The 12,483-nt window shown below is 36.7% G+C and overlaps 1 protein-coding gene across 1 annotated transcript in view; it reads right to left on the bottom strand.

Moving 5' to 3' along the window:
- The window catches only part of LOC104991440 (chromosome unknown open reading frame, human C16orf87), a 103,898-nt gene that overhangs the window by 21,262 nt on the left and 70,153 nt on the right, over positions 1–12,483 (bottom strand). The window contains exon 2 of the mRNA XM_010843907.1: positions 7,859–7,955. Coding sequence (XP_010842209.1) covers positions 7,859–7,955 — 97 coding nt within the window. The remainder of the gene's footprint in view (positions 1–7,858; positions 7,956–12,483) is intronic.

Here is a 12,483-nt window from a genome sequence, read left to right as displayed (position 1 = left end):
AGTCCAACTCTCACATCCATACATGACTACTGGAAAAACCATAGCTTTGACTAGATAGACCTTTGGTGGCAAAGTAATGAATGTCTCTGCTTTTTAAGGCTGTCTAGGTTGGTCATAACTTTCTTTCCAAGGAGTAAGCGTCTTTTAATTTCATGGCTGCAGTCACCATCTGCAGTGATTTTGGAGCCCCCAAAAATAAAGTCTGACACTGTTTCCCCATCTATTTGCCATGAAGTGATGGGACAGGATGCCATGATCTTAGTTTTCTGAATGCTGAGCTTTAAGCCAACTTTTTCATTCTCCTTTTTCACTTTCATCAAGAGGCTCTTTAGTTCTTTCCTTCCTGCCATAAGGGTGGTATCATCTGCATATCTAAGGTTATTGATATTTCTCCCGGCAATCTTGATTCCAGCTTGTGCGTCCTCCAGCCCAGCATTTCTCATGATGTACTCTACATATAAGTTAAATAAACAGGGTGACAATATACAGCCTTGATGCACTCCTTTTCCTGTTCGGAACCAGTCTGTTGTTCCATGTCCTGTGTACATGGAACAACTGTTGCTAACAGTTGCTTCCTGACCTGCATACAGATTTCTCAAGAGGCAGGTCAGATAGTCTGGTATTTCCATCTCTTTCAGAATTTTCCACAGTTTATTGTGATCCACACAATCAAAGGCTTTGTCAGAGTCAATAAAGCAGAAATCGATATTTTTCTGGAACTCTCTTGCTTTGTCGATGATACAGCAGATATTGGGAATTTGATCTCTGGTTCCTCTGCCTTTTCTAAATTCAGCTTGAACATCTGGAAGTTCACAGTTCTCATACTGTTGAAGCCTGGCTTGGAGAATCTTGAGCATTACTTTACTAACATGTGAGATGAGTGCAATTGTGTGGTAGTTCTTTACATTAGACATTTTCATATGCACTTCATCTACACTTTAGTTCTCGAAGGTTGGTACTATAAATCTATGTATATACAAGTAAACAGCAGCTCCTCATGGAGGTTAATTAATCTGTTACACTTACCAAACTAGAATCTGAATCTGAAGCCAGATCTTCCATGTAACAACATATAGCTCATGTCTGTACTATACCAAACTGATTTCCAGGCTCTGAATATTGTTAGTCCTTAAGGGCTTCCCTGGTGGCTCAGTGATAAAGAATCTGCCTGTTAAATGAAGGAGATGTGGGTTTGATCCCTGGGTTGGAAAAGGTGGGTTTGATCCCTGGAGGAGGAAACGGCAACCTACTCCAAGATTCTTGCCTGTGAAATCCCATAGATAGAGGAGCCTATACAGTCCAAGGGGTCGCAAAGAGTTGGACACAACTTATAGACTAAACAACAGCCCTTCTTAAAACCCTTTCTTCCTCTGGTTCTATAGCACAGCTTGTTGTTCAGTTGCTCAGTTGTGTCCAACTCTTTGCAACCCCAAGGACTGCAGCATATCAGGTTTCCCTGTCCTTCACTATCTCCCAGAGTTTGCTCAAACTCATCTCCACTGAGTCAGTGATGCCATCCAACCATCTCATACTCTGTCCCCCCTTCTCCTCCTGCCTTCAATCTTTTCGAGCATCAGGGTTTCTTCTAATGAGCTGGCTCTGTGCATCAGGTGGTCAAAGTATTGGAGCTTCTGTATGAGTCCTTCAAATGAATATTCAGAGTTCATTTCCTTTAGGATTGACTGATTTGATCTCCTTGCAGTTCAAGGGATTCTCAAGTCTTCTCCAGCACCAAAATTGGAAAGCATCTGCCTTTTCTAAATAAAGCCAGTACATCTGGAAGTCTCAGTTCACGAACTGTTGAAGCCTAGCTTGAAAGATTTTGAGCATTACCTTGCAAAATGAGTGCAACTGTATGGTAGTTTGAACATTCTTTGGCATTGCCCTTCTTTGGAACTAGAATGAAAAGTGACCTTTTCTAGTCCTGTAGCCACTGCTGTTTTCGAAATTTGCTGGCATATTGAGCGCAGCACTTTCACAGCATCATCTTTTAGGGTCTGAAATAGCTCAGCTGGAATTCCATCACTTCCACTAGCTTTGTTTATAGTAATGCTTCCTAAGGCCCACCTGACTTCACTCACACTTCAGGATGTTTGGCTCTCGGTGAGTGATCACACCATCATGGTTGTCCGGGTCATTAAGATCTTTTTTGTACAGTTCTTCCGTGTACTCTTGCCACCTCTTCTTAGTATCTTCTGCTTCTGTTAGGTCCATACCATTTCTGTCCTTTATTGTGTCCTATCTTTGCATGAACTGTTCCCTTGGTATCTCTAATTTTTTTGAAGAGATCTCTAGTCATTCCCATTCTATTGTTTTCCTCTATTTCTTTGCATTGTTCACTTAAGAAAGCGTTCTTATCTCTGCCTGCTGTTCTTTGCAACTCTGCATTTAGATGCAGATATCTTTCCTTTTCTCTTTTGCCTTTCACTTCTCTTCTTTTCTCAGCTATTTGTAAGGTGTCCTCAGACGACCACTTTGCCTTTTCCATTTTTTTCTTGAGGATGGTTTTGATCACCACCTCCTGTACAATGTTACAAAGCTCTGTTCATAGTTCTTCTGGCATTCTATCAGATCTAATCCCTTGAATCTATTTGTTACTTCCACTGTACAATCATAAGGGATTTAAGTCATACCTGAATGGTCTAGTGGTTTTCCCTACTTTTCTTCAATTTAAGTCTGAATTTGGCAATACGGAGTTCATGATCAAGCCACAGTCAGCTCCCAGTCCTGTTTTTGCTGACTATAGACCTTCTCCATCTGCAGCTTCAAAGAATATGATCATTGTGATTTCAGTATTGACCATCTGGTGACATCCATGTGTAGAGTCATCTCTTGTTATTGTTGGAAGAGGGTGTTTGCTATGAGCAGTGTGTTCTCTTGGCAAAACTCTGTTAGCCTTTGCCCTGCTTAATCTTATGCTCCATGGCCCAACTTGCCTGTTAGATAGCAAAGTCTATCTCTGATATTTCTCTGTCCTTTCTATTCTTTATTTATTTTGCTGGTTCTTCTTCCTCCTCCCTAGGATTCCTAGGCTTCAGTGTTTCATCTGTACTTCAAGGCCACAAGGCTACTCTAATTTATTAAACAACATATAGGAAATGCCAAATGTAAAATAATAATGAATTGCTTCTCACTTATCACCCTGACATGTAAAAGCCACTGTTGGCTGTTCTCCTACAGCTGACATTTTTCCTCAGTTGACAGGACCTCCCTACCTACTTCTACCCATAAATACTGGAGTCTGCCAGAGTTCTCTTCCTTCCCTATAGACTGTAGAACTAGCCCATCCATTCCCATGATGTCAACAACCATGATTATTTGAAACCTTTATCTCTAGCTAAGGCTACTCCCTGAGCTACTCCCAGATTATATCTCCAACTGGGAAAAAAATCTACATAAATGGTATTTCACAACTATATCCAAATCTAGTTTCTTCATCTTTCCCTCAAAACTTGTCTTCCCTTTTATCTTCCCTTTCTAGCCACTAATCCCAGTAAGAAATCTGGGAGTCATTCTAAAGCCTTCCCTCTCCTTCAACTGATTCTAACTTCTTAACACTTGGAGTATCTGACCCTTTCCACTGTCCTCATTAGGTCTCCACCTTACCTCACTTCTCACCTGAATAACTGGTATACAGAGGATCTCAAAGATATTTGTCCAATAAAAATAAAATAACACTAACAGCATGGACCACGTCTTACTCATTTTGGAGACTCAGAAATGAGTTGACATGCCTCCCCAGAAAATCTACAGAGTGAATCATTCCAGAGTTTCCATTCCTTGAATCAAACTCTTAGGAAGTAAGAACCAGGAATCCATTCTTAACAAGCTCTCTAGATGATTCCTATATAACCCAATCCAGCACCAGTCTTTAAGAACTAACGAATTAGTAGTAAATGCATTATCATGTTGAAAAGGAGCAAACTCAGAGGCAGAAATGGAATTAAAACAACTTTTTGAAAACAGTATGTTGATTCCTTAAAAAACTAGGAATAAAACTACCATACGACCCAGCAATTACCACTTCTAGGCATACACCCTGAGGAAACCAACACTAAAAAAAACACATGTATTTCAGTGTTCATCGTAGCACTATTTACAACAGCTAGGACACAAAAGATGTCCAACAACAGATGAATGAACAAAGCTGTGGGACATATATACAATGGAATACTTCTCAGCCATAAAAAGGAATGCATCTGAGTCAGTTCTAATGAGGTGGATGAACCTATTATACAGAGTGAAGTCAGTAGCAGAAAAACAAATATCGTATATTAATGCATATATATGGAATCCAGAAAGAAACTATTTGCAGGGCAATAATGGATACACAGACATAGAGAAGAGACTTATGGACAAGGGCGGGGGAGAGGAAGGACAGGGTGAGATGAATAGAGAGAGTAGCATGGAAGCATATACACTAACATATGTAAAATAAATAGCCAATGGAAATTTGCTGTATGACTCAGGGAACTCAAACTGGGGGATGGGAAGGAGGTTCAAGAGGGAGGGAACATATATACACCTATGGTTAATTCATCTTGCTGTATGATAGAAATCAAACCAATATTGTAAAGCAATCACTAAATCAATTAAAGATAAATATAATTATTAAAAAAATGAAAGAAGGAAATAATCTTTAAAAAAAAAAACTTTCCACCCATCTCTCCATAGACCTCGGATAAACAGGCCTCCCACAGACATAAATATAAATAATCCTTGAATCACCTCCTACTATAACTATTCTTTGTCTAACCTGGCGCCCTTCACTTCCATCTTGTAACCCCACAAACTATTTTCTAGATAGTAGTCAGAATGATCTTTCTAAAAGGCAAATCAAAGCATGCCACCGTCCCCTAACCTCATCCCACCACCCAGGGATAATTTCTTCTCACACGGTAAGAACAAAAACCAAAATCTTACTCTAGTTTAAAAGACTTAAATAATCTGGCCCTTGCTTATCCCTCTGGCTTCATCACAAACTCTCCTGGTTTTACTGTCTACATTGCAACCATGCAGGCCCTTCTGTTCCTAAAATATATCAAACTTTTAACAACCTTAGAATTTTTGCATTTGCGATTTCTGTCAAGAATGGTCTTCTTCGTGGCTACTACCCCCCTGCCATGTTCCTATTCAGTCTCAACTTAAAATGTCACCTCTCAGAGAAGCCCTATTATTGTCACCCTGCTTATTTAACTTATATGCAGAGTACAACATGCGAAATGCTGGGCTGGATGAAGCACAAGCTGGAACCAAGATTGCCAGGAGAAATATCAATAACCTCAGATACGCAGATGACAACACCCTTACGGCAGAAAGCAAAGAAGAACTAAAGAGCCTCTTGATAAAACTGAAAATGGAGAGTGAAAAAGTTGGCTTAAAACTCAACATGCAGAAAATTAAGATCATGGCATCTGGTCCCATCACTTCCTGGCCAACAGATGGGGAAACAATGGGAACAGTGAGAAACTTTATTTTGGGGGCTCCAAAATCACTGTAGATGGTGACTGCAACCATGAAATTAAAAGATGCTTGCTCCTTGGAAGAAGAGCTATGACCAACCTAGAGAGCATATAAAAAAGCAGAGACATTACTTTACCAACAAAGGTTCATCTAGTCAAAGCTATGGTTTTTCCAGTAGTCATGTATGGATATGAGAGTTGGACTATAAAGAAAGCTGAGAACAGAAGAATTGATGCTTTTGAACTGTGGTATTGAAAAAGACTCTTGAGAGTCCCTTGGACAGCAAGGAGATCCAACCTGTCAATCCTAAAGGAAATCAGTCCTGAATATTCATTGGAAGGACTGATGCTGAAGCTGAAACTCCAATACTTTGGCTACCTGATGCAAAGAACTGAATCACTGGAAAAGACCCCGATGCTGGGAAAGATTGAGGGCAGGAGGAGAAGGGGACGACAGAGGATGAGATGGTTGGATGGCATCACCGACGCAATGAACGTGAGTTTGAGTGGGCTCCAGGAGCTGGTGATGGACAGGGAAGCCTGGTGTGCTACAGTCCATGGGATCACAGAGTCAGACACGACTGAGCAACTGAACTGAACAGACAAGCCCCCAGTCACTAAGTCAAAAGCAGTCTTACAGTCACACACCACAGCACTCTATTTTAATTCCTTACAAGGCATTTATTACAAGTTGATATTCTCCCTATTTGTTCTCTATTTCCTGTCCACAGGAATGTAGTAAGATCTATGACAGCAGTGAATCTGCCTTGAGAGTAGATTGAGTCATTACTTTAGACCCAAGGCTTAGAACAGTGCCTAGCATACGGCAGGTGCTCATGTATACATCTGTAATCTCTACTCTTATTTGGGGTTCAAAAACATACAAAGTTCTTTTATTTTATCAAAGATGACAAAATTTAATTTCTAATAAATACATCCACTGAATACACCCAATCTGTCTATATTAATGGGAAGATAAAATTCAAACAAAAAAATTTTTTTAGATATTCTATATCAGAATTAATGTATCTAAAAATTATATTCACATCAAAGTCAGGTTGTATATTTTTCAGCCATCAGTTTAAAAAATATTACTTTAAAGTTGTTACAAATTTTACCAGCATTATGAGGGGAAAAACCAAATGTCTATCAAGCAGCAAACAAGTACACAAATTGTGGCATATCCACACAAAGAATACTATTAAAACTAAGCAATAAAAAGGAACGAATTCTTACTGATATACATAACAACATGGCTGAATCTTAAATTATGCTTAGTGAAAGAAGCCAGGCAAATGAGTACATACTATATGATTTTATTTATATAATACAAAGTTCTAAAACAGTAACAGCAGATCAGTGGTTATCTGAGGGAAGGGGAAATAAGATGGACAGATCACAGAGAGGAACTAGAAAACTTATGGGAATGATGGACATGTTCATTATCTTGATTGTGGTGATTGTTTGATTAGTGTAAACAAAACTTATCAAAGATACACTTCAAATATGTGCAATTTATTGGATATCAATTATACCTTTATTAAACATTTAAAAAATTTTTTTCTTAAATCAGATTAGGTCACTCCCTAAGCCCTTCAATGGCTTTTCATCCTCCAAAAACAAAAAATAGAAAATCTGTCACAAGCTTTACCAGATTGGTGAATTAACATTTAAATAAAATGAATGTGGTACATACACAATGGAGTATTACTCAGCCATTAAAAAGAATACATTTGAATCAGTTCTAATGAGGTGGATGAAACTGGAGCCTATTATACAGAGTGAAGTAAGCCAGAAGGAAAAACATAAATACAGTATACTAACGCATATATATGGAATTTAGAAAGATGGTAACAATAACCCGGTGTACGAGACAGCAAAAGAGACACTGATGTATAGAACAGTCTTATGGACTCTGTGGGAGAGGGAGAGGGTGGGAAGATTTGGGAGAATGGCATTGAAACATGTAAAATATCATGTAAGAAACGAGTTGCCAGTCCAGGTTCGATGCACAATACTGGATGCTTGGGGCTAGTGCACTGGGACGACCCAGAGGGATGGTATGGGGAGGGAGGAGGGAGGAGGGTTCAGGATGGGGAACACATGTATACCTGTGGCGGATTCATTTTGATATTTGGCAAAACTAATACAATTATGTAAAGTTTAAAAATAAAATAAAAAAAATAAATAAAATAAAATAAAGTAAAAAAAAAAAAAATAAAATAAAATGAATGGCATATTAATGTCATAAAGCTGATTTCCAATAGCTAATAAAAACCAAACACATATTTCAATAGATTTTATTTAAATTCAACAAAAATTGAATAGTAAATTCACAAAAACTAATTTTACATTTCTACATCGAAAAGCTAAAAATACGGTAAACTCACAATTACCTGTAGAAGATGGTGCTTTTTCTGGGTGTTTTGCATTTAAAAGTTTTCTGCTAATAAATATGTAACCACAGGGACATGATTTACATGCAACAGGAACCTATAGACAAAAAAAAAAAAAACACAATTTATTATTACTACTTTTCTGTTGTTAAACTTCTCAGTGTTTATTTAGTTTCCTGAGCTGAATGATAAATTACTTGAAGTAGGAATCATGGGTTTATTTAAACTCCAATTCCTTACAATAAATGATGAGATGGGTATTGGGTCCTCTACATCTTCACATTCTACTAACGCATTACAACACTAAGACTATAGCAAATACACGATAAAAGTGTGCTGATGTAAGTGAATAACAGAAAACCACAATAGGATCAGAGCCAAGGAAAATATATTGGAAAAAAGGTAGCATTTCCTAAAATATTAGTTTGATAGCAGTTGATAATAGAATAAGTTGGGGGGGCATGGTTGGGAAGTCATTAAAGTAATCCCAGCATAACATCTTGAGGGCCTCACTGGAATAATGAGATTAGAAATAGAGAAAAGGTAGATCTGTAAGACATTTCAGAGGGTAAAGAACTGAAAACAACCCAGGTTCCAACATGAGAGGGTAAGATGCCAATTACTACTGACAGGAAAACAAAATAGTTAACAACAACCAGTTTGAGAGGCCAAAGTACAGTATAAACAACAGAGAATGTAGGACAAAGCAGGAGTTGAGATCTAGGATTTTATAATCTCAGGTCCAGGAAGGAAGTTTGATAAAACACTTAAATTCTCCAGGCTTCTGTTTCAAAATCTATAAAATATTTTTACAAGAGGGTCCTTTCTCCATTTCACACAAATATTTTTTTTAAGTCAAATGTTACTGAAAATTACTGAAAAAAGTTTTAGATTTTCCTCTACAATTGTTTCATAATATTAACCTTAACGTTCCTTGGACTGGGGACACATCCACTAAGAACCAGAAATTAATCTCAACAAAAAGTACTCACAAAATAGTAATTACAATTCTGGTTTGTAAGATAAATTCCATTTGTCATAAAAGTTTAATTATGATTATAAAGCTTTCATCCATTTATGTTCAGAATGCCTCATATTACAGAATATAAACATTTGATCTAAATAAGCTAAATCATAATTTTGGGAGAATTCCTTTTCAGTAAAAAAACTAAAGAACGAACTTGTGTATTCATGAAAAATAACAATGAATCCTATTAAAATAATCAAACTCCAGTATGTCTAACAGGTTCCTTTATCAAGAATATAACGAGATTCTTTAAAAAAATGGCAGAAAATGTTACATTTCTTAATAGTGAAAAATATGCCTAAAATAGGTAAGTTTTGTCATTTTAAAATTTCACATCTTCACAGAAACCAAGCTCAAAGGTACTGACTCATTTCCTTTACACTTAAACACATCATTAAGGGCCTAGCAGTAATATAAATTGTTTTAAGTTAAGGCTACCCAAAAAAACAACAGAACATGATGTTCTTATTCAACAGATCCTTTGCTACTCAACAGCCATTTTCTTTCAGCTACTGAAACTCAACAAATTGAAATTTGATTCTGTGTCTCATACACAAAAAATACATCAATCCAATCCAGAATTAACAGGGTGCTACAGTTAGATGAGAAATATAACATTTGGCTTTCAGATGACTAACGCAATCGATAGGCTGATTTACATCCCTTAATGAAAGCATCTTATGTGCAATGAACATTTAGGTGCCTGAGCTAAATCACTCTAAGGGCCTTTTGAAAATGGAAAGTTCCTTTCCCTCACACCAACCCTGGAAAAAAGCCAACTAACCACCATCACAATACAGATCCTGTAAAAAGAATTATTAAGCAGGGTGGCCAACTTCAGTAATATTAGTGTCTTTAAATTATTGTATAATTTAGATTTTTCAAAAAAAATCTAAAACTTCCTTTAAATTTCAGTTGTAATGCCAAAAACAACAGTAATGAAAGTTCTAATGCTATACTTTCAGGATTTTAAAATGGAAGAAAAAAATTTAAAGTTTTGTTTACTGATGGCTTGTGAATCAATTTATTCCTTGAAAAACAGGTATTTGGATTGTTTGCACATGCTTTACAAGTAAGACAGCTTAAAAAAAACTGCAAAAAACAAAATCCTGGCCCTATATTGTTTCACTGATTTAAAAAAGCTAAAAAAATAACCATTTTATGGAGAATACATTTATATTCTTTGTTGCTAAGGGGAAAGTTACCTATAGCAGACATATTTGCTAAAGGTCACATAAAATTTTCTAAAATTTTTTTCCAAAAAGGGGAAAAGCTGATCTAATAAAGGAGAAAACAAAAATGCAAAAACAGATACACCAAAGACACCAGAAAAATAATAAGGATCTTGACTACTACTATACTCAAAATGGCTCAGTAATTTGAATTAGTGGATGTGAAACCTATTGAAAATGAAAAGTATTGTGGTTTAGATGTTTCAAAACTATGTTTTCAATAGAGGCATGTAAAAGGGGATGTTATAAAGCAACTGAAAATCTAGGTCTTTCTTGTTTACTGATCTCTGTACCCGTTTTTAAACTTACACATACAGAACACATGTAAATCTACTCAGCTGAGGCAACTTCCTCAAACTTTAAAGATTTTTACATTTATGCTTATACACTGTATTTAAATTGTAATTTAATGTTCACCAGGCAACTTAGAATAACAGCAGTATTTTTAGTTTTTTTAAAATGGCTTTCAGGATTATGATTTTTCTCATTTATAAGAAATCTATACTTTCAAATAATTAGAAAGCTAAAATTAATCTATTATTTTCTTCGATTGAGTTACTTTTAGTAAAAGACAAATTGCTTTTAAGAATTACCAAAAGTTTGAATTAGTCATCATTTACGTTATCTTAAGTATTCAGAATAAAGGACAACACAAACTAACATTTTAAATTATGTTGTAGCTTGCTATGCAATGAATTGTGTCCCCACCCTGCCAAAAACATCCCAGCAATAAATTCATCTGTTAAAGCCCCAACTCCTCAATGTAATGGTTTTTAAAGATGAGATAATTAGGTTTAGATGAGTTCATGAGGGTGGGGCCCTCATGATGGCATTAGTGTCCTTAGAAGAGCTATCAGAAAGCTCCCTTTTCTGCCAGGATCTTGGGGCTTCCAGCCTCCAGAACTGTGACAAAATAAATTACTGCTGTTTGAGCCACCCAATCTACAGTATTTTCTTATGGGAAAGGGGTTTCTTTCTTTCCCATATTTTCTTATGGGAAAGCTGGAAGAGGGGTTGTGTGTGTGTTAACAACAAAATGAAATACGGTATTTCCAAATAAAATGCTGATCACATTTTGATGAACAGATACAAAGACTCCTACAAGTTTACAATCCTTTCCTCTTTCTTCAACCAGGATATTCAAAACAGGTTAAGGTTACTTCATGCCAAGTACTGCAAGGTCATGATTCACACTAATTGATGCCCTTACAGACACTGGAATGCATAATGCATACCATGTAAACCTTATATTTCTGCACAATTGGAACAAATGGAAATGATTTAAATATTGAAATAATCTTCGACAAGGAGACTTAAATAAAGAAGTCCAATTTTTTCAGAATTTAACAAATTTAGTTCAATGGTAAGAATGGAAATTTAACTTTGGTTTGGAAAACATGGCTAAATTGTTTTTAAAGTGCATACTCAATAAATTCATAAAATCAATAAACCATAATTCTCCTTGCACAGCCTTCCTCTAATCAGTATATCTACCATTGCCCATAAAAGATACTGAATAAAACATGTAACATTTTCTGTTAAAAGATTTGCTCAATCTTTAAGCTTGCTCCTTAAAGAATGCTCTAAAATCAGCTTATTAAAAGAATCTTCAGCCATTTCAAATTATTCCTCATTTTAAAAAGAAAGAAAAAGAAAGGGGGAGGAGAGAGGTAGTCATTTTGAAAAAATTCTCCCAGTGGAAAAGGAAAAAACACACCCAGATCAGCATGCTGGCGAGAAACAAGGGCCCTTACTAATGCTTTTAACTGAGAGTTTTAACTCATTAGATTATAAGGTTTTAGAGGAACGGGTGAAAAATGAGGCATTCTTAAACTAAAAGAGTAAATGAGATTTAAAACATTACAGCTATGACACCATTAATTCTGTGTGGAAAGCAGTCATTTAAAATTCATAAAACCACATACATATTTTTTAGAAGATCTGGAAGCAGAAATCCTAAATTTTTAACAGTGGATACCGCGGCGGGTAGGGGAACGTGAGGAGCGCCCAGAAAGGAAGGGCTTCAATGGGGACGTAATTCAATTATATTCCATTTAAAACAATGTACAGAAAAGATTTGTGATTATTTACGGCAAAAATAATACGTTTTAAGAGAAAAAAACTCCATATTTCGCGAAAACTTATAACTATTACACTGTGGGCCTTATTGTCACATTTAAGCATTCGCCCAGGTGGCGGGGGGACAGTTTGGGGGGTCCACCGTACACATCTGAAATGGGAACAAAGCGACCCTGAGTGGTAGGAGGGGGATTTGGGAGCCAGGAGCCCTGACTTGGGAGTTTGCACATCAGGCACTCTCGTCGGGGCAGGAGGGGGCTGAGGGACCGTTCTCGTCCACTTGGGCC

This window comes from Bison bison, unplaced genomic scaffold (assembly GCF_000754665.1).
Source record: "Bison bison bison isolate TAMUID 2011002044 unplaced genomic scaffold, Bison_UMD1.0 scf7180017864192, whole genome shotgun sequence".
Taxonomy (NCBI): domain Eukaryota; kingdom Metazoa; phylum Chordata; class Mammalia; order Artiodactyla; family Bovidae; genus Bison; species Bison bison.
This window is presented reverse-complemented; position numbering and strand designations above follow the sequence as displayed.